General features: G+C 39.6%; 1 protein-coding gene across 1 annotated transcript; it reads left to right on the top strand.

Moving 5' to 3' along the window:
• The first annotated feature begins 175 nt into the window (after positions 1–175).
• LOC115675693 (protein SABRE) lies at positions 176–22,174 on the top strand. The gene is made up of 23 exons (XM_056317415.1): positions 176–333; positions 1,055–1,166; positions 1,556–1,816; positions 2,673–2,929; positions 3,095–3,299; positions 5,236–5,406; positions 5,500–5,577; positions 7,023–7,274; positions 8,358–10,463; positions 11,298–13,161; positions 14,543–14,643; positions 15,232–15,588; positions 15,753–15,871; positions 16,208–16,460; positions 17,448–17,672; positions 18,081–18,220; positions 18,860–18,932; positions 19,127–19,228; positions 19,346–19,516; positions 19,906–20,247; positions 20,335–20,502; positions 20,753–21,128; positions 21,733–22,174. Exons 1-23 carry the CDS (start codon positions 260–262, stop codon positions 21,840–21,842), a joined length of 7,917 nt encoding a protein of 2,638 aa, XP_056173390.1. The 5' UTR covers positions 176–259; the 3' UTR covers positions 21,843–22,174.
• The last annotated feature ends 896 nt before the right edge of the window (positions 22,175–23,070 follow it).

Here is a 23,070-nt window from a genome sequence, read left to right as displayed (position 1 = left end):
CCGAGAGAGCATCGCGGATCCGATCCTTCGAATCCTGCCATAAAAGCTCGAACCATCAATTCCCTTCCGATCTTCAGGGCCCTTCGAAGTGGAAGCACCACGACGACGACGACCACTGCTATGATCTCCCCTCCCCACCCATCCCCCTCCTCCCCCTCCCTCCCCTCGCCGCCGCCTCCTCCTCGCCGCCGCCCGCGGCCGTCCTGATCGGGCGCCGGCGACCGCCCGCCACCGCCCCCGCCCCTGCCCCGCGCGGGAAATGGCGTCCGCTTCGCCGGCCAAGTTCCTCTTCGGGTTCCTGCTGGTCTCCATTGTGCTGTGGTTGCTCTTCATGTATGTCCCCCTCCCCCCCGTGGGAATTCCGCTTTTGTTTTTTGTTTTTTTCTTTTTCTCTTTTGCTCTCTTGAAATTCTGCCTGCCGATCGGTTTGAGACACGACGTGTCGATCGCGTTTAAGCCTTCGTGGTGGATCGGGAGAAAAGAAGGGATTTTGCGGCCGTTTGGAGAGAAATGCGAGCGGCGTGCGGTGACTTTGGTTTTTGAGTGACTGTTGGCGAGTGGTGGAAGGAGCGGAGCCGAGCGAGCAATGGGAACCGTTTGGCGACGATCAAAGTGACTGGTCGGGGAAAAATTGCGTGGTCGTTCGATCGAATTCGTCCCATGCAGGGTATAGTTCCGGCGGAGGACATGTTTTATTGGTTCTTCCGATGGTTGCTGTGTCTTGCTTCGCGGAATTCGTCCGTCCATGGTTTAGCATTGGCCAAGCTTACTTTCAATTTGCCACTTCATGTAACAAACAGAAAAAACATAGAGTTGTGCTTGCGCAGAGAAAGTTGACCATGTTGGGGATATAAGGTTGCCCTTGCTGTTGCATGGGGTTTATAATGCTGTTTCATCTGATGGAGTTTAAGTGTTTGCAAGTTTTCATGCTAATGTTACTTCGCAGAAATTATGTACCTTTGTTTTTGGCTTCGTTATCGGTGGATTGCCCTTGTACCATTTATTCAGCTGTTTTTTTTTTTAATCCATGTCTTCGTTTTCCTCTTCCTTGCAGCTTTGCTTCTCGATTGGTCGCTTGGACTTTAAGCCGGGTTTTGGGAGCTTCTGTTGCCTTTAAAGTTGGTGGGTGGAAATGTTTACGAGACATTGTGGTGAAGTTTAAAAAGGTTCTTTTCTCACTTCTATGACTGGTCTGCTAAAGTTTTCTTCATAGAGAAACTCAACCTTTTAGAAATCTTAGGCATCTACTCCGGTCAATCCGGTTACTCATATTCAAATTCCATGCTCCTAATCACCTGCCAATCTAGAGTTTCTTTATGACAAAATGTCACTGATTGTGCTCTTGCCTTCCGGCCTTAATGGAGTGGAGACAATATACCCCAGGCAAGGTGAAAACAACATTAGTCAGGGAAGTCATGCATGCATCATGTAATACAACATGGACTCTTTTTGGATTTTTGGGGATCTGGGCTCAAAGGACTGAAAGAACTCGTTTGCTAACTGGATTCTAGGAAATGTAAACTGTGGTTGATGAATTTGACTTGCCAATATGCAGGGTCCCATCGAATCTGTGTCTGTTGGAGAAATTAGAGTCAGCCTGAGACAGTCTCTTGTCAAGCTTGGGGCCGGTTTTTTTTCGAGGGATCCCAAGCTACAAGTGCTGATATCTGATTTAGAGGTTGTGATCAGGCCTCCTAATAAAAGCAAGCAGAAAGTCAAAAGTCGGAGACCCCGCACTTCAGGCAGGGGAAAGTGGATGCTTGTAGCCAATATTGCAAGGTTTTTGTCTATTAGTATTACAGATTTGGCATTGAAGGTAACTTGCAATTCTTAAATGTTGGTTTATGTACTCGTGATTTGTTTTGGAAGTGTTTTGACTTAGTCACTTTGAGTTTGTTTGTTTTTCAAGAGGATCACTGAGGTAATTCTATCCTTGAGAGATTTTGGGTGTGTTACTTTTTAGCAAAGTGCTAAGTATGTTTAGGTGTTGAAGAAAATAGTCAATTGGCAGTAATTGGTTGGTTAGGAAGTACAAGGAAGGTGAATGATTTGGTAATCTTTATGCATGATTATTTAACAACTCCACATTCTGTTTACACTTGTGCATACACACATAGACTCGCAGCAGAGATATGTATTGACACTGGTTGGACCAAGATAGGCACTTAAAGGGGAGAGGACCGGGGAATGGAATTAGTCGCTCAATCTCTCAAATTCCATACTCTAGGTAGCCATGTTCTCTTCATGTTCTTGTTACCGTGTAATGGTCCCCTTTGCCAGCCATCCCACCCTTCCTCCTATTGTTAAGGTGCTAGGATTCTTGTAGTTTTTTTTCCTGAGACGCTACGATTCTTGTAAAAATTGATATTCCAATTGCTAGATTAGCACGTGGTGTGTCTGAAAGTACTTTTATTAGTTGGTGCGAACTTGAAGCTGTATTAAAGCCAGGCATATCAGTTAAAATATATTTTGCTAGGCTGCCAGGTCTTGCCATGTTTTTATTTGACGCTTGGCTGCTGAGATAATATAAATGGAATTCTTGCTTTCCACAACTTGCTTTTCCTATGTTCAGTCTAAAGAAGTCTTTGGTCCTTTTGCTTTTTTTCATGAGCATGGAGAACACTGCATGGTTGATTTCATATTTTTCTTAATCGGGTGTTTGTAAATGGCAGACTCCCAAGGCTACTGTTGAAGTAAAAGATTTGAAAGTGGAAATATCTAAAGATGGTGGCTCCAAACGTAATCTGTTGGTTAAGCTGCAGATATCACCTATTCTGGTTTACCTGGGTGAATCACGATTGAGCTGTGACCAGTCATGTAATCTCGATGGTGACTCTTCCAACCAGATGGCACATGCTGGTATGGAGAGGTCTTCTGCACCTTTGAGCTGTGAGGAGTTGCTTCTTTCTTGCGAGTTCGGTCATGATAGGTGATTTTTTCCCCACCCATTTATTTCTCTCAAATGTAATTGCAGTGTGTGATTACTTTGTCATTATGGTGTTCTCTCAACATACGGATGACCTTTTTTTGTAGCTTTGGATACAACAGTCTTGGTCTATTTTTTAATTATTCTGCTTTGCTCTTTTGAACGTAGGGAAGTTGGTGTAATTATCAACAATCTAGACATCCATAGTGGAGAAGTCAATATGAACCTGAATGAGTCACTTTTTTCGAAGGACAAAAGGTCATCTGATACATTTTCTACAGAGATGGAGCGAACTATTGATTCTGCGGCTGGCAAAAATCCACCCAGAAAACAAGCAGCACTTTCAAAGTACGGTTTGATGTTTCCTGAGAAGGTTAGTGAGTTTATTGCATTACAAGCTGGTGCCTTGTAGTAACCTTGCCTCTCTAGTTTTGTCCTTGTACTACATTACATGGACTTTCTCTTCGCTGTGGCATCTTTTCGCCTAATTGTTTTATGTTTTGATGGGCAGAGAGCTGTAGGGATTTGATGGGAAAAATAGAATTTATGTCCGACCAATTAAACACTTCTTATTATACAAGGAAAATGAGGAATTTTATTGCCCCACTCCAAACTTGATCTTCGTTAACTAAGCAGCACATTTTTAAAGTTTCTTTTTTGTAAAGGGTGCAAATTGCGATAAGGTTATGTCTTAAAAATAGACAAGACTGCCTTCTAATATGGTTGATGCTTTTGACAAGGATAAAGCTTTGTGCAATGTTAATGTAAAGATGTTTTGGGCTCCATAAGTGATTGAGCTATTTTTACACACTCACATCACTGTCTCTTGGATCACACTATAAAAAAACTTCATTCAGTTCCAAATGGAAAAAGATGTATTATGGTAATTTCTATTGTAGAACGATACCACATTGACAATTTATGTCTTCAGAATCCATACTAACCAAGCTTCTTGGAATGGTTGACTTACTAAATTGTTCAATTCTTGATGATGTTGACAAATGCAGTCTATTCAGTGTCAGGCTGATTGTTGCATCATATGAGATATTCCACAAAACATGCATTATGAACTTTCTTTGTTTCTTTCTTTGGTGGAATATTGTGAGTTTATATTGCCACTACTATCTAAGGGTCATGTTTGGCTCAAGAAAGTAGCATAACCTCTCATTGGCATGATAAATTGTCTTATGGGGTTTTAGGGGGGGCTTTGATTGACTATACTAATTTGTAGGACCATTTTTTCGAAAAGTATATTGGCATATTTTGGTGTTGTAAAATTTTTTAGTGTAGGCTAAAAGAAGGAATAAACAAAGAATTCAATGAATTGTGGTTTTCAATTTTAAGAAATGACTAAAGAATATAGAAGTACCAGCAAGCTACTGGTTACTTTAAGATGATCAAGTTGTTTGCAGTACTGCAACTTGTGGAGAAAGAATGATTGAAATAAAGGCAGAGAAGACAAAGGCAAATGCAACAGAAGATTTTAGATGATTTCAGCATAGCAGCATGGTTCGTGCATGTGACAAAGACTTTATATGTGTGTGCATTTTTGGCAATATAAGTTTCTTTTTAATGTTTGGTACTTAACTATTGCTACGTCTACCCTGCAATAGAAAACCACATAGCAGTTCATCATGACTAGTTAAACAAAAGACAAGATAAGAAATGAATGGTGGACATCATTGGAAACTCCACGAAGAATGAAAGAGATTAGGATGGAGAATCAAAGTGGCTGGTGCTTATAAATATTCCAAAGGTTAATTAAATTTAATAATCCTTTCCAACTTTTTTGTTGATGTTTAGAAATATAAAAAATTTCATAAGTGGGGGCGATCAGTTTCTTGGTGCTTGCCTGGGAAACAAATGCCCCAGTAATCATGCCATCCATGTTGTCACCAACTATACTACTTCTATTCATCTCCCGGAGAGCAGAAATTTTTTTGAACAGACTACAGCACTGCTTCTGAACAACAGTTATATTCTTAAGAAACAAGTTGTAATAGTGACACACCCTTCTAACTTGGTTTACATGTGACCTCCCAGCAAGCACAAAGGTTCCTCTGATGGTCCCCTACTTCATACCAAGCAAAGTTTATGATAGCCTTTTAAATTTAAAACTCAAATACAGCAGTAGTTTTTCTCTGATGACGGTCCAGCATTTGCATCATCTCTTCAATTCTGGATATAACAACTTTAGGTGATTACATAAATCATCTACTTTAAGTTTGAGAGTTTCATTCATATTGCAATCTGAAGCTCCTTGACTGGTTGCAATCTTTTATTGAATGAAAACAATTCCTTTTCGACAGGTTTCCTTCAGTTTGCCAAAAGTGGATATTAAGTTTAGTCATCAAGAGCATGACCTGCGTGTAGAGAATAACATCACGGGCATTCAATTTAGATGCTTGAAAACTCGATCCACGGAGGATGTGGGGGAGAGTACACGTCTTGACATTCAAGTGGAATTCAGCGAGATTTATGTACTAGTTTGTGAATCCGTTATTTGCTTTTCAGTTTCGTATTCTCCATTCCATTTCGTCCTTTCTAAACAGTAATTATCTGTGATATTTCAGCTGCTAAGAGAAGCTGGCAGTTCTCTTATGGAGATTCTGAAGGTTGATGTCATATCTCTGGTGTACATTCCTCTAGAGGTGAGTCATGTTCTATTTTTTGATTCAGAAAAGAAGATTTTTTGAAATTGCTGTAGAGGGTCACGGGTCCATCATATCCTGGCTAATGCATATAGTCTGATAGGTTCATTGATAAAGGGAGAAGAAGTTGGTGAAAGTTTGAACTTTAATGCATGTTGGAAATAATGTTACTTATCTATGTTACACCGAAGAAGCGGTACAGATAGCACTTGCCTTAGGTTTCCGAAAGTTGAGAACCAAGAATACCTTGGTGTTGTGAGGAAGTCTAAACCAGATTGTGTAAACTAATAAGGTATATAAGGCTCTCATAAATCCTGCGGATAAGTTATGTGGGATACTTGAACACTCCCTCATATGCAAGCTAGAACGAAATCATATGAAGAATGCACATGAAGTTGAAGAATGAGGATTGAAACGAACAAGAATCCACATGTGAGATGAATTATTAAACGGGAAAGGAACAATTGAAAGTTTGCTCTTATTTCACCTTAGAATGTCCATACAAAAGCAAGAGTGAGATACATGCATATATGCCGACATAAATCTCGTTTGTAAGTGATGCAGGATACTTTGACAATTGTTCTAATCCCTCATGGACTAAAAAAAATAGCACCAAAATGAACTAAATCATCCGTAGTAAATCATTACTAGGTTTCGGAACAGAAGAGAATAAATGATGTCTTATCTGCTAGGGTTGATAAAACCATGAATAACCATTGACTATTTGCGCTTTACCTCCAAAACCATCCTGCAGCTGCTACTTCTAACCACACTTATTAGTTATTCAACATTCTTGAAGTAAAAAGATGCCTATAAGGTCTTATTAGCTTTTTTTCCTAGCGTGGAACTACGAATGATTTGTGTAAGCTATGAAAGCTGTATGAAATGTGTTTTTAAGTTAGATTTAAATAAGGATTCCATCTCTCTTAAACCTTGCATGGTATTACGTTTTAATCAATAAGCAACTTTTGTTTTCAATTACGATCATAAGTACTGTCTACTTTGACCTGTATATTGCATAGGCCTGTTCTTTTAGTTGTGCATAATCGCCAAGTTGAACTGTGTGTTCTCATTACTTCAATATTTTTCCCCATTCTGTAATTGTGCTAAAGCTTATAACACATCAGAGTTACTTTGTGACTCCTAAGAAGGCTGGCGGAGTTGTCTCATAAACCTTCTAATTTTAGTATGACGATGAAAACTATCAATTTAAGTTCTCCACCTAATTGAATTCTTTAGAATCATCAACGGGGCTGCAACATGGCATGAAAGAGGCTTGTAGATTGTTGACACACTTCACATTTACGTCTGCAACTGTATTCTTATGTGTTGATACCCTTGTCAATTATTATGTGTCATTTCTTAGCTTTAATAAGCCTGACTGCATGAGCTCGCTCTTCTCTTTGTAATTTTATTATCTCATGTAATAAATTATTCATTTTCAGCCAACATTGCCAGTGAGAGCTGAAGTTGATGTCAAATTGGGAGGTACTCAGTGCAACGTATTCATAAGTAGATTAAAACCGTGGTTGCATCTCCAGTCCTCAAAGAAGAAGAAAATGGTGCTGCAGGAGCCAACTGTGACATCTAAGAGGTCACTATCATCAGATTCTAAAGCTATCATGTGGACTTGTACTCTCTCAGCTCCTGAGATAACTATTGTGCTATACAGCTTCAGTGGTTTGCCTCTGTATCATGTGAGTTTGCTATGAGCTTTTGGGTACTTGGACTTGTTTGTAGCTAGAAATTTTATGTAGATAATTTGCTGTCCCCCTGAATTGTGCTGCTTCAGTTGATACGCCACTGTGCCTTAACACTCCATTCTTTAGAAATCACTTAACTGAACTTAGGATGGCAGACTTACTATATGCAGAAGGCATGTCTAAACTACAAGATTTGAGGATGTAAGAGTTTGTCTTGACTACGACATTGAAGGGATTCTACTTCTAGCTCCCAGGCTAATTTCTTACTGAAAAGTTGGCCACGTCCCAAGTGTTGCTAATTTAACAAGAACTGTTGGTCATCAACCAAGTACTGTCAGCTGGTTACTACCTTCTAAACATGGGGACACTTTTGCTTTTAAACTGGTGCAAACTTAAGTGATATTGCTCAACTTAGAAAATTCCAGAGTCAGTCTTTTTAGTGTTTCTTGTTCATAGCGAGATGAATATGTTGATTATGGGAAGACCTTGTAGGATGGATGAATCTTTCATTGAACCGTCATAATCAATCCAAAACATTTCCTCTGGATCAACTTCTTAATTGGGCTTCGCCTTGCAGTATTATGCTTTCTAGGAAATGGGTAAGGTTTTTTCACCGGAGATAATTTCTTCTCCATTTTGATTCTTTTACTTCTCGATTTCAAAATCTCTGTGGCACATTTACCATATTTATGATAATGCATATAAGTCCTTACAGATGAAATTTTTCCTTTGACTTTCGCTAAAAATGTAATTTGTACTCTCTCTCTCTCTCTCTCTCTCTCTCTCTCTCTCTATCAAAGTCTTTTAATTTTTTCCTATTACTTGCAATCTACTTTTTGAGGATGATTCTTTATGTAGTTCTAATCACTTGCATAGAGCTCTTAGGTTTCTTGCTCAGCAGGTTTGCCTTTATCTTTCGTTATAATTTACATATAGTTTTTCCTGTTAATCGTTCTTGCTCAAGTGTCTATGTAAAATGCACTTAGTCTATTCATCTTTATCTTCTTGTTATTGATCCTACAAAGCATAAGTTTCACTTTAGTTTCTTGGGTATCCTTCATAATTTTCTTTTTGCAGGGTTGCTCACAATCCTCGCACATCTTTGCAAATAATATATCTACAACAGGCCCTTCTGTTCACATGGAGCTTGGTGAGATAAATCTGCATATGGAAGATGAGTATCAAGAATGTTTGAAAGAAAACCTTTTTGGTGTTGAATCAAATTCTGGTTCCTTGATGCACATAGCTAAGGTGAGTCTAGACTGGGGCAAAAAGGACATGGAGTCATCGGAAGAAGACATTACTAGATCTAAATTGGCTCTTTCAGTTGACGTTACTGGTATGGGTGTTTATTTTACCTTAAAGCGGGTTGAATCCCTCATATCAACTGCTCTAGCTTTTCAAGCTCTTTTCAAAAGTCTTTCTGCTTCTAGAAAGAGATCAGGACAGAGCCAAGGGGGCCGGGCATCTAAGCAATCAGGAAAAGGGACTCGACTCATACAATTTAATCTTGAGCGATGTTCTATAAACATTTGTGGTGAGGCAGGCTTGGAAAATATGACTGTTGCAGATCCCAAGCGTGTGAATTATGGGTCACAGGGTGGTCGGGTCATAGTTAGTGTTTCTGCTGATGGTACTCCACGTAGTGCAACCATAATGTCCACAGTCCACAGAGAATGCAAGACATTGAACTATTCTGTCACGCTTGACATTTTTCACCTCTCTGTGTGCGTAAACAAAGAGAAACAGACAACCCAGGTGGAGCTCGAAAGAGCCAGATCAATTTATCAAGAAAACATGAAGGAGCATCACTCTTCTACAGGATTGACTGTATTTGACATGCAAAATGCTAAATTTGTACGACGGTCTGGTGGTCACAAAGAGATTTCTGTTTGCTCCCTTTTCAGTGCAACCAATATTACGGTGCGGTGGGAGCCTGATGTACATCTATCGCTATTCGAACTTGTTCTGAATTTGAAATCTATGATGCATCATCAGAAGCTTCAGCAACTGGGTAGTATCAGTAATGATGATGTCTTTTCTCAGGGAAATGTTCATCAGAGTAAAGAAATGGCTGAGGAACTGGGAAGAAGTGCCAAACACAAGAAGGAGTCTATTTTTGCAATAGACGTGGAGACGTTGACTGTATCAGCAGAGGCTGGAGATGGGGTTGATGCATTGGTTCAAATTCAGTCTATCTTTTCTGAAAATGCCCGGATAGGAGTACTCTTTGAAGGACTTACTCTAAGTTTTAATGGGGCTAGAGTAATCAAAAGCACCCGGATGCAAGTTTCACGTATTCCTAGTACCAGTAGTGCTTCATCTGATGTGAAAGTATCTTCAGTTACTAAATGGGATTGGATAGTGCAAGGTCTTCATTTTCATATATGTATGCCATATAGGCTACAGTTGCGTGCCATTGATGACTCCATCGAGGATATGTTACGGGCCTTGAAGCTTATAGCTGCTGCTAAAACCATGCTCATATTGCCATTCAAGAAAGAAAGCTCGAAATCAAAAAAGTCTAGTTTGTCGAAATTGGGGTGTATAAAGTTTGGCATACGTAAACTGACTGCTGATATCGAGGAAGAACCTATTCAGGGCTGGCTTGATGAGCATTATCAGCTTATGAAGAATGAGGCTTTTGAGTTAGCTGTCAGAATGAAGTATCTTGATGAAGCAATGAAAGGCAACTTATGTAGTAGAAGTGCAGAGACAAGTGATGTTGCTCAAGAAAGAAAATTTAATAATGATGGAATTGAAATAGATGGACAAGATCCATCTTCCTCGCGCGAACTCGAAGAAGGAATATACAAAAGGTCATTTCAATCTTATTACCAGGCTTGTCAGAAGTTAAGACCTTCCGAAGGTTCAGGGGCATGCAGTGAAGGGTTTCAGGCTGGATTTAGGCCTAGTGCTGGCAGGACTTCACTTCTTTCAATATCTGCCACCGATTTAGATTTAAGCTTGACTAGCATTGATGGTGGAGATGCTGGGATGATAGATATACTCAGGAAACTTGATCCTGTATGCTGTGAAAATGACATTCCATTTTCTCGTCTTTATGGAAGAAATATTCTCTTGCACACAGGTACTCTGGTTGTTCAGTTAAGGAATTACACACATCCTATGTTCTCAGCAACTTCTGGTAAATGTGAGGGCCGTGTAATTCTGGCGCAGCAGGTAAAATTTGTTATGTTTTGGTTTATTTTCCTTATTTTCTGCTCTACCTTTTTAAGTCCACTCTGTTACTCTGGTTCATATGAAATGCCTTTTGGTGGTTGAGTGGGAGGATCTGTCATAAAGATACTATTATTTAGTTAAGAGGGTCCTTTTTTTTTTTTTGAGTTAAAGGAGGACCTTTTGTTGCCTATTGATATGGGTTTTCTGATTTTAAGTATATCTCCTATTGTTTTAGGTAATGTTTTTGAATACAAGGCTACTGGAACCTGTTGATTTGTGCAACTTTAAGTAGTAAGTTTAGAAAGTGAGGCATTTCAGGATTGCCTTTACTGGATTGAGCGAGGCTATGAATAGATACACTCCTAAGAAGATACTAACTGACAGTAACTCTTTCAAACGAAAATAAAGATTATACCTGTCAGTATTCATCATTAGGCATTTTTTTCATGTATGAACATTGCCAAAATGGATGTTCTGCAATCTATAGAAGCTGCTTTCGAGTGAATTCTATGGAAATATGAGATGAGACTTTGGTTTATCCACAATAGCATTGTGGTTATGATGATATTGCTATTCAGGTGTAAGTTTTGTTCCCCTAAGGTGGAACACATATATACAAGTTTTTTAACAGAACAAGTGTAGCGTTGATTGGAAGCAGTAATATCCATCAACCGCTCTGTGCAATTTTTGCATTATAACTAATTTCTAGCTCTCTTTCTTTTCAAGGGTTGATGAATGTTTCTCTGTTCTTTGCTAGCTTCAGTCACTTGCTTTGTCCGACTCATATCATATCTTCCTAGGCAGCTGACATGTTTCTTATCTTTTTGGAATTAGGCAACATGTTTTCAACCCCAGATACACCAAGATGTCTTTATTGGTAGATGGAGAAAGGTCTGCCTGCTTCGATCCGTTAGTGGCACAACTCCTCCAGTGAAAACATACTTTGATTTGCCTATATATTTTCAAAAAGCACAAATTTCATTTGGAGTGGGATATGAACCATCTTTCGCTGATGTGAGCTATGCTTTCACTGTTGCACTTCGCCGGGCGAATTTGAGCCTTAGGAATACTACACCACAAATTCAGCCACCAAAGAAAGAGCGGAGCTTGCCGTGGTGGGATGAAGTAAGAAATTACATCCATGGAAACATCACCTTATTCTTTTTAGAAACGAGATGGTTTGTTCTTGCCACAACTGATCCTTATGAAAAGCTTGACAAACTTCAATTTGTTTCGGGATATATGGAGATCCAGCAATCAGATGGTCGAGTTTATGTTTCTGCTAAGGATTTCAAGATTCTTTTGAGCAGCTTGGAAAGTTTAGGGAAGAACCGCAGTTTAAAACTTCCTACAGGTTTATCTGATGCTTTCCTGGAAACACCAGCTTTTGCACTTGAAGTAACGATGGACTGGGAGTGCGAATCTGTCGATCCACTCAATCATTATTTGTTTGCGCTTCCCAATGAAGGAAAGCCTCGTGAAAAAGTGTTTGACCCCTTCAGATCTACCTCTCTCTCTCTCAGGTGGAATTTCTCTTTTAGACCTCTTCCACAATCTGAGAAACAATACCAGTCTACTCAGGGAGCTGATGTTGCTGTTGATGAAACCATCTGTGGTCCCCATCCTTCTGAAAGTACTCCCAACGTTTCACCAACATTCAACCTCGGGGCCCATGACTTGGCTTGGATATTAAAGTTCTGGAGTATGAATTATAATCCTCCTCACAAGCTGCGCAGTTTTTCTCGATGGCCTCGTTTTGGAGTTCCGAGAGCTGTCAGATCAGGCAACCTTTCCCTAGACAAGGTGATGACAGAGTTTATGCTGCGAGTAGATGCTACTCCTACCTGCTTAAAACATGTCCCCTTAGCTGAAGATGACCCTGCCGAAGGTTTAACATTTAATATGACAAAGCTGAAGTATGAAATGTGTTATAGTCGGGGGAAGCAGAAATACACATTTGAATGCAAGCGTGAACCTCTTGATCTTGTTTACCAGGGTCTTGACCTTCACATGCCCAAGGCATTTTTGTATAAAGACACTGATAATGGTCCCATTTTTGCAAAAGCAGGTCAAGGGACAAGGAAAAATTCGCAATCCATATCCATGGATAGAGTTCCTAGTGAGAAGGGCAATCGTGTAATTAATTGCACCGAGAAGCATCGTGATGATGGTTTTTTGCTGTCATCTGATTATTTTACCATACGAAGACAGGCCCCAAAAGCTGATCCTGCCAGGTTATTAGCATGGCAAGAGGGTGGCAGGAGAAATCTTGAGATGACCTATGTCAGGTCTGAATTTGAAAATGGAAGCGAGAGTGATGAGCATGCACGATCTGACCAGAGTGATGATGATGGATACAATGTGCTAATAGCTGATAATTGTCAACGTGTGTTTGTTTATGGCTTGAAGCTATTGTGGACAATTGAGAACAGAGATGCTGTTTGGTCTTGGGTTGGTGGAATATCTAAAGCATTTGAGCCTCCCAAGCCTTCTCCTTCACGGCTTTATGCGCAAAGGAGGTTACATCGGGAAAACCAGGCAGATGATGGAGCTGATGTGCATCAGAATGATCAGGGAAAGGCTTGTTCTTCTGGCCATAGTGGGAGTTCTCCTTCCACACAACTTGCAGAGACTTCAGCATTGCTTTCATCTCCATCATCTTCAGTCAAGATAGAGAATTCAGCGTCTGCTGCCATCGGTATGTCTGTATACTCATGAGATTGATTGAAAGTAACTAATTTGTTGAGTTGATGTTTTATTTTTCGTTGAAAGTGTCATTTGATAACTTTATTTAATTTAAATCTAGATGGGCTGATCAAATGGTTTGGTTTTTTTTTTTCATCATGATAAATCTGGACTTTTTTGTGTGAACTGAAGTTGTTGTCATCATGAAATGTTAATCTAAGTCCCCAAAATTTGGTCTCATCTGACTTACCCTCTATCCTGAATTTTGTTAGGGCATTGAAACTTTTAGAAGTACCCTTAGGTCACTGTAGAAGCTAATTTACAATTATGCCCTCACTACTTGGAGATATGGGGATTGCATGCCTGTTAGATAATGCAAATTTAGAAAAAGTATCATTGTTAGGTTCTGCAGAAATATCTCAGGGTCTTGATTATTTAATGGTAAAGAATAGTCATTTCAATTAGAATGAGCCAACCCGCAATATAGGCTTTCTTAGAGCATAATGGGCTGAATCCACTTATGTCACTTCATGGGTTGATGCTTGGACTTGGCCCTTGGGGCAATGGTACGGTTGGTACCTATACTGCTGGGATGTGAGTTGGCCCTAGACCAGATGTGGCAAAGTAGTTCAGAACTCGTCTAGACACGAGCCACTTCAAATGGACCCAGTGCTTGCAACATTATATTAATTTGATTCGCTGAATCTGGTGGCCCCATGTTAAACCTGTTGGGACCCACTAATTCTGATGGGCCGATAAGATGACTCTGGGCCGAAGAAGTTTGGTGTGCAGATGAGAGAGAGAGAGAGAGAGAGAGAGAGAAGAAGAAGAAGAAGAAGACATTGATGTAGCACTGTTCCTGAAGAGACGGTAAACCATGAGAAGGGACAGTAAACCATTATTTTTGCTTTTACTGAGAACTTTCAGAATTATTATTTGTTTTCTCCTTTTGAGGTAAGAAGCGTAAGAGGTTGGAGAATGCAGAAGTGGCTGGGGATTCCACCAAAATGTCTAGCCTTTGATAATAGTACATGTCCGATAGTCTAAGCTAACCAAAAGCTGTACTTATACTCTCAAAATCCAAATATTAACCCAACTAATGTATAGAGTCACTTTTACTAAACAAATGCTTTGAATGAGTCCTTACATAAAACAGCCAAAATAAGAAGCTTTGTAATCAAGTGACACTTCTTACTGGCTTTGAAGTGTCCTTTAACATGGGTTGTAATTTTAAATGGAATGTCACTACTGGCCCACATGAAGTTCTTCTGAAGTCATACTTTTCTTATTTTTGGGCTGTATCTTAAGTCTAAATACTATGCTTGCTTTATTTCATATACTTGAATGCCTCTATGAGCAATAAAAAAACTGATTGTTGGGGGTGCTTGTGCCAGTGATTAATGGAAGTACAAATGATTCTGAGGAGGAGGGCACGCGGCATTTTATGGTGAATGTTATTGAGCCGCAGTTTAATCTACATTCGGAAGAAGCCAATGTAAGTTCTGAATAGAATCTCTCTCATCAGAAACATCTCTTGAATAGGCATTTTGATCCTGTCAGTAGATATTTTTGCTGAATCTTCTTTTTTTCCTTGCCTTATCCTTTTCTTCACAAGGAACTTTCCATTGGAAGTACCATTTGTTGGGTTTCTTTTTGCATGGACTGTCATGATTAATGATCTGGTCAACACATCAGAGAATGTCATGAAAGAGTAAAAAATCGCTTGAATCGTGTCTTTCAGTGGGAATAATCAAGACTTGTATGAACTGATGGAGAGCTTTTGAAGGCAGAGTCAAAGATACATGTGAAGGAGAGTCTGTTACAGATATTACCCTCCTTGAAAATTGTATGGCATGTAACTAACACTATTAATTGTAGAAGGCATCCCTGAAACAGTTTACCGTTTCTCCTTTCATAAATATGTTTGTGTGCGTGCATGCGTGTGTGTTTATGTGTGTAGGTGTGTCTAATGATTTGTGAATGAAGTTCAATGAACTTGTTGAGTAATCTTAGAAAATAGAGCAGGAGCAACTTTCCTTGGAATGGTTCTCATGATGTGATGCTATGATTCTTACCTAATCAGGGTAGGTTTCTGCTTGCTGCTGTTAGTGGCCGTGTTTTGGCACGATCCTTTCATTCTGTTCTCCATCTTGGGCATGAAATTATTGAACAAGCACTTGGATCTGCAAAGATAAACGTTCCAGATTCTCAACCTGAAATGACATGGAAACGCATGGAGCTCTCTGTCATGTTGGAGAAAGTCCAAGCTCATGTTGCACCTACTGATGTTGATCCTGGGGCCGGACTTCAGTGGCTCCCAAAAATTCTAAAAAACTCAGCTAAAGTGAAGCGAACTGGTGCTCTACTTGAAAGAGTTTTTATGCCATGTGATATGTATTTCCGCTATACAAGGCACAAAGGTGGGACTCCAGATTTGAAGGTGATATAGCTCTCTTCTTGTCCAGGAATGCACATTATCTGGTGTTTGTATATTTTCAGGAAGGCACATGATTTTTTTATGTTTAAACTTTAGCAGAGGCTTTTATCTAGTCAACCGAATTTTAGTGTAAGATCTCACTTGCTTTGTTTTATTCTCTGCTGCAGATGAAGCCCTTGAAAGAGCTTGCATTTAATTCTCATGATATAACGGCAACAATGACTTCTCGCCAATTTCAGGTTATGCTGGATGTGTTGACGAATCTTCTGTTTGCGCGTCTCCCCAAGTGAGGATTAGTTCCTATTTTTGAGCTTGATAATGTTTTTTAAAATTTCTAGCAGAGGTAGGATATGAATTCTGATCATCATGTTCTTGTTAATTGGTGTATGAATTTCCATTGTTGCTAATATGTCCCTGGCATGAGCTCGAATGTTATTTGTGAGGCCTAAGTTGAGTTTTGCTGAAGGTTGAACAGCAAGATATTCCTGGCCATCTTAATCCACATTTTGGCTTTTGTGGACTTATATGTAATATTGGGATAGACAGAAATGCAGAATATTTGTGTTATTATATCGGTTGCTTACTTGTGTCGATTATGAGCGGGAGTTATGTTACTTGTCAGGCCTCGGAAAAGTAGTCTGACATACCCAATTGATGATGGTGATGAAGATGTTGAAGAGGAGGCAGATGAAGTGGTTCCTGATGGGGTGGAAGAAGTAGAACTTGCGAAAATCAACCTGGAGCAGAGAGAGTGGGACCAGAAGTTGCTAATTGATGACATTAGAAAATTGTCTCATAACTGTGAAACTTCAGGGGACCTACATCGAGAGAAAGAATTTGACTTATGGATGGTAAATGGCGGAAAGACTGTTTTGGTGAGAATCCAACTTATAAGATCCAATGAAGTCCTTGTCTATTTTTCTGACTTAATGGTAACCATAGGATTAATTGCTTTTTGGTAAATATACCGAGGATTAATTAGGTTGTCAGCACTTCTCAAATTATTTGAAAAAGCTTTTGCACACTCATGGTTCTTAGATGGGCTTGATGTGAATGTGATCATATGAGTGGATGAATAATAAAAAAATTTATTAAAAGAGAATCTGGTACATCAGAAATGTCTTGGAAGGATATTGTTGCTTCTGTTGATTCGTGACACCATCTCAATTGGGCCAAAGGTAATTGGATTTGTGGTATAGAACTACTAGGGAGGGTTTGCTGTAAGAGCAAATTCCTATATAGTTAGTCATACAACACACATTTTTTATTGGACCTTTGTGCATTTATTAATTTATTGTTATGTTTTAGTGCTCTTGTGCTAATCACTTTTTTAAATTTATTTTGTGGTCACATGCATAGTTTTCTGATCTGTTGTCTCATATGTTTGCATTCCTATCTGAGGTGCCAGTCCGGTCATAGCAAGTCAAAATTTGACATGCAACTTTGATATGGAAGGTTGAATTCAGTAACATGACCCCATTATTGCTGCATTATTTCTAATAGTATTAGGTGGCATCTGTCCAGAAGTTTCTGTCTCTGACTGAAACAATTGTCTTCTTAACCTTAACTTCTTAATAATAATCTGGACATTAGATAAAGGCTTTCTGACAGTTATGTTAGTTGATTTTTTCCGAGGATTTGATTGGTCTTTTATAAAAAGGCTTTTGTTTGTATCTGTTCCTTTCTTTCTATGAATGGTTTTGATGTTATTTGCGGCTTTTTTAGTTTTGGGTAGTCTTTGCAATATGAACAATGCATTCCACGTGCTTTTAATTTTGCCTTTGAATTGCTATCGATATTATGGCATTTTTTTTTTCTTTTGGGGTATTGCATCACAAAGCATACAAGCTTCATTTATGCAGGTTCAAAGACTTCAGAGAGAGCTTTTAAATGCACAAAAATCAAGGAAGGTAGCATCTTTAGCACTTAGGGCGGCTCTACAAAAAGCCGCCCAGTTACGACTAATGGAGAAGGAGAAGAATAAAAGTCCATCATATGCTATGCGTATATCTTTACAAATCAACAAAGTGGTTTGGAGCATGCTTGTAGATGGTAAATCTTTTGCCGAGGCTGAGATAAATGACATGGTGAGTACGTCAAAGGATAGCGCATGGGTTTTGTTTCCTATAATTATAGTCAGATTTAGCTTTCACCCATGATGAAATTGCATCTTGTCACATCAAAGTGTTCTCGTTCGTGGTCAGCTATCGCACTTGTTGATGTCTAAAATTGGCCATGGTTCTAGAGATGAAATATTCCATATGATACTCATTTTTGTTGGTTCTGTTTTCTTTTCTCTCTGGATTTGTTGAACTAGTAGTCAAAGAATACTACCTGAAAAGTTGTAGATGAGCTTGTTCTCATACTCACTTCTTTAGGTTAGAGGTTGCTACCTGTCTAAAATTTGCTTTTTGGCAAACTGAAGCTACTGTTTACTATCTTTGAGTTATTCATATGATAATGGAGTATGTACCTCAATATAAATATTCTGGCAGATTTATGATTTTGACCGGGACTACAAGGACGTTGGCGTTGCTCGTTTTACGACTAAGTACGTTGTTGTTAGGAACTGCCTGCCTGATGCCAAGTCCGATATGCTTTTATCTGCGTGGAATCCTCCACCTGAATGGGGAAAGTAAGTACTTTTGCTGCCAATGCTTAGTCATGTTATGTTTTTAGTATTGCTTGTTGATATGTTGGTCTCTGCATTTCTATAGTTGCAAAGCTTAAATGTGATATTCGTCCAACGATGACATTTATTGCTATTGCATTTCGTTTTTGGTTTGTCTTTCTGGCTTTCCGAATGTGATCCTACTTCACGATTCTGAGAATCTCCTTCGAATTAACTTATTCTATCGTGCTTGATCTTTCGGCAAATAATTATCTATTCCTCGTCTTTTACCTCTCACATAATAATAACCGCCGTCGCTGTTGTAGTCATATATTCCACTCTTGACAATACTAGTAGGAATATTTTGACTGTATGTATGGACGAGTCTTCAGATATTTTCTTCATCATGCACAGATTAGCGTTTCTATGTGTATTGCATTATCATTTTAATTACTTGTCTTCTAGGCATTGTTACTTGCTTAGTATTTGACTGCTTTTCAAATCTCCATGCTTTATCTATGCTTTTATATTTTTCAGATATCATTCTTTTGCATTGTTAAGTGCTGTGTAAATTTTTTTCCCGGTAGGTCAGACAAGTGCCTTGTGAAATTTCTCTTACTATATTTGAAGAATTGTTGAATATTTCACTTTTTCCATCTTCAGAGAGGTCATGCTTCGGGTCGATGCAAAACAAGGAGCTCCCAAGGATGGGAATTCTCCTCTTGAACTTTTCCAGGTAATGCAGTTTGTTTCTATAGTCACAACCCTGTTATAATATAGTGGCTGCAGGAGCATATGCTTTTAAATCGTGTAAAGACGTTGGGCTTGAATTGCGGATAAATTCAGAAAATTGAAACTTGCACATACTATAGAAACTTGAAATTTCATTATGACAGGTTGTCTTGTTCAACCCATTTTCCGACATTGTAGGTAGATATTTACCCCCTCAGGATCCATTTGACCGAGACAATGTACAGAATGATGTGGGAATATTTTTTCCCTGAAGAGGAGCAGGATTCTCAAAGACGACAGGTTAGATTAGACTTTGCTCTCTTCTACATTTGTGACAATTCTCCTTAGAAGTAGTCCTTTTGATAGTTTTCAGTAAACCTTTTCAAGGCTGGCAATTGATAGTTTACAACAATGCAGGAAGTCTGGAAGGTTTCAACTACTGTCAGCTCCAAACGGGCGAAGAAAGGCTCCTCTCAGGATGCATCAACATCAAATGTTTCCTCAACAAGAGAATCTGAAGTTACTTATAAATCTACTGTCCCTACAGTACCCTCAAATAGTCAGTCCTCTCCAGCAGATACACTGCAAGTGAGTTCCTCAATTATTTAATGTGTCATTGATGGGAAACCTGTAAATCATTATTATTCAAGCAACTAGTATATGATTGCTTCTACCGAGATTTATTTGGCCAATCAGTACTTGATTGTTGCTATTTTCTGGTTTCCTATATTTACCTTATCATGGCATTAGTGGGAAATTTGCAGAAGTACAGCTTGGGTAATTAGTATATTAATTCTAGTAACTGGTATTTTTTTGCACTTGATGATTGTTAGTCTTCCTATCAGTTACCCATGTGATGCAGACCAATTTTGTTGTCTTTATCATATTGATGGACTTTTTTCATTATGTAGCACTAGCATTGAAATCAGAACTTACTGACTCTCTTTGTTTTTTAATAACTCTGGAACTGGTTGAAGCCGTCTAAGGTGCAGAACTTTAAAGCAAACCTCGTCTGTGGTACTACCCCGGAATTGAGAAGGACATCCTCCTTTGACAGATCATGGGAAGAAAATGTTGCAGAATCTGTTGCCAATGAACTAGTTTTACAGCTTCACTCTTCAGCCATTTCTTCCTCAAAGAGTGGGCCACTTGGTTTTGCCGAGCAACAAGATGAATCTTCTCGAAACAAACTCAAGGATTCAAGACCCGCCAAATCTGGTCGGTCATCTCATGAAGAGAAGAAATTAGGAAAGTCACACAATGAGAAAAGATCTAGACCGCGAAAGCTAATGGAGTTTCACAATATCAAGATCAGTCAGGTTGCTCTTATCCATGCATAATAATGTTGTTGCAATAGAACTGCAGCAACCTCATCTCGTCTGAAGTCTTCTTTTTCTTTGGCATAGGTGGAGCTGTTGGTAACTTATGAAGGATCGAGATTTGTTGTGAATGATCTTAAGTTGCTCATGGATACATTTCACCGTGTGGAGTTTACTGGCACATGGAGACGACTCTTCTCGCGAGTGAAGAAGCATATTATCTGGGGAGTCCTGAAGTCCGTGACCGGAATGCAGGTATTGAAGAGTCATGATAAACAAAGATCCAAATTGAGTGGCCTTTAATTGCAACCTGATTGAGTGGCCTTTAATTGCAACCTACACCACTAAATTGTGATATTTTTCCTTCGGTTGGGACTCATGCTAAAGCTTTTAGACTTTGACATGGTTGACCATGCTTTTCCCCAACAAGCCTTTTCGTCTTTTGAGGTGCTAAGCCTTTTCCATTATTTTCGTCTTTATATTTCTTTCCCCACATATCGTGCAGGGTAAAAAATTCAAAGACAAGGCACATAGCCAGAGAGAGCACAATGGGACTGGTATTCCTGACAGCGATCTAAATTTTAGTGATGATGAAGGAGGTCCGGCTGAGAAGAATGAACAGTATCCTATATCCTGGCCTAAGCGTACCAGTGACGGAGCAGGTGATGGTTTTGTTACTTCCATAAGAGGCCTTTTCAACACCCAACGTCGCAAGGCAAAGAAGTTTGTTCTACGGACAATGCGGGGTGAAGCAGAAAATGACGGTGAATGGAGTGAAAGTGATTTGGAGTTCTCTCCATTTGCTAGGCAGCTCACCATAACTAAAGCAAAGAGGCTCATTAGGCGACACACGATGAAGTTCCGCACCAGAGGGCAGAAAGGTTTGTGGTTTTTCTTTCTCCAATTTGTCAGGATTATACCTTTGGCCCTCTATTCGCCTCTAGCTGAGAAGTCAAAGAGGACCAGAAAAGAAAAAGGTTTTGTGGAACTGTCAGCGAATCTAGCTCCTCCACTTCAAACCGGTAAAACTGTATAAACACATTGATATCCTCATTCACGTCCAGGGTGTGTGTGTGTGTGTGTGAGAGAGAGAGAGAGAGCGAGAGAGATTATGGCCAACCTATTGTCAGTGAGCTAGAAGTTTGTATCCGCTAACTTTCATAGCTTTTGGACTTCTGCCACGTGATACTGCTGGTGGGATCGAGGTTTCATCTCCTAGAAATTCTGTGCCAAGCTGGTATTGTTAAACAACCAAAGGTTCAAAATCCCTTTCAGAAAGGCCTAAGATACTGCTTGGGATGCTGGTTCTGGAATTCTTTTTTTCTCTCGTCCTGGATTCTCTCTCTCTCTGTCTCTCTCTTTACTTTTTGCAGTTACTACATTATCGCATATTTAACTGGTTTAAGAGCATTGGTCCACTCGCTTGCCATGATCTGAATGCTTCAAAGTTGGTCTTGAGACTCATATATTGCTATGTCTTGTCAGGTTCATCGTCACAAGCAAGAGAATCCCTTCCGTCTTCTCCAAGGGAGACTACAGCGTTTGAGAGCGACTCTTCCAGCGGATCCTCTCCCTATGAAGATTTCCATGAATAGAAATGCATTATTTAAGAGCACATGAAGCCCTTGAATCTTGCTCTTATCAGCGGGGAGATACCTGTCTGTGCATGATTAAGAAGAGCAAGTAAAAAATTTTGAATTGCGGCGGGTTGAGACATTTTGAATTAGTTATATCCGTGGTAAATTAATTGTCTAGGTTGAGCGAGTTTCTCACATACTGCTCAATTACCTACAACAGATCACTTATTTGTTTGTATATTGTTGTAGCTTCTTGTTAGGAAAGTATACGAGCTCGCTAATGAGCAAAGTTGTAAAATTTTGTATGTAAAGGAATTCACATCATTGGAAATAAATGAGAAGTCCCACTCTCTCTCTCTCTCTCTCTCTCTCTCCTGATGGATGGATGCCCGAGAATTTGACAGGTTTAATGCCTTAACAGACTGACTCTAACTTGACAAGAGATGGCCTACCATGACATGCTCTGAGGTACTGCCGACCCTGCAATTTCCTTCAAACCCCAACGCTTTTGCTTAGTCTGTATCAGGATTTTGACCTCTCGCTACTTTTTTCCCCTAGGCTAGCAAAAACACTGGAAGAGCCGACAGTGGGTCTTCGAACTCTTCTCGTCACTGTGCCTCTAGAACTGATCGATTCGAGATGTCCGAATGGCCCAATTTTGAGCTCCAGTTCAAAATTGCACCTCAGTGACTAGTTGCCAATACACAAGTCGGCGTCGTTCGGCTGCAAGTCCTGGTTGTTCAGTCTCAGGTTGTCGGGTCGATCTGCAAGTCCTGGTTGTTCAGTCTCAGGTTGTCGGGTCGATCGGAAGTTGCCTTTGTTTGATTTTGAGTGCTGAATGTTTGTCATAATCAGCCTCGATTGGACTCTCTTTCTTGCGAACCTAAGCATTGATCTAGCCTTGGTTACAACGAATTAGTTTTCGATTGTTGGTGGTCGTTCCCCGGTCATTGATAGTTAGTCTTTGATCACCACTGAACAGTATTTGGTCCAGAACTATCGTCAATTGATCCTGTAGCCGCTGCTCGTCCTGTGAGATCACCAGTGTTGGTCTTGATCTAAACCATTCAATCATCAAACTTCGTCGATTAGTACTCGGTGATTGTTCATTCTTCTTGGATCTACGCCTATTTTTTCTTTTCGAGAAATATTTTTATCGACGAAACATTGCAATACGACTTTAGAAACTAAAGCCAATCTGTAGAGCTTAAATTAAAGTTACAACCCCGAACATTGAATTGACATC

This window comes from Syzygium oleosum, unplaced genomic scaffold (assembly GCF_021117445.2).
Source record: "Syzygium oleosum isolate NSW1041296 unplaced genomic scaffold, Sole_v2.1 Sole_v2.13, whole genome shotgun sequence".
Classification (NCBI taxonomy): Eukaryota; Viridiplantae; Streptophyta; class Magnoliopsida; order Myrtales; family Myrtaceae; genus Syzygium; species Syzygium oleosum.
Note: the sequence above shows the minus strand (reverse complement) of the source record. Positions and strands in the feature narration are given on the sequence as shown.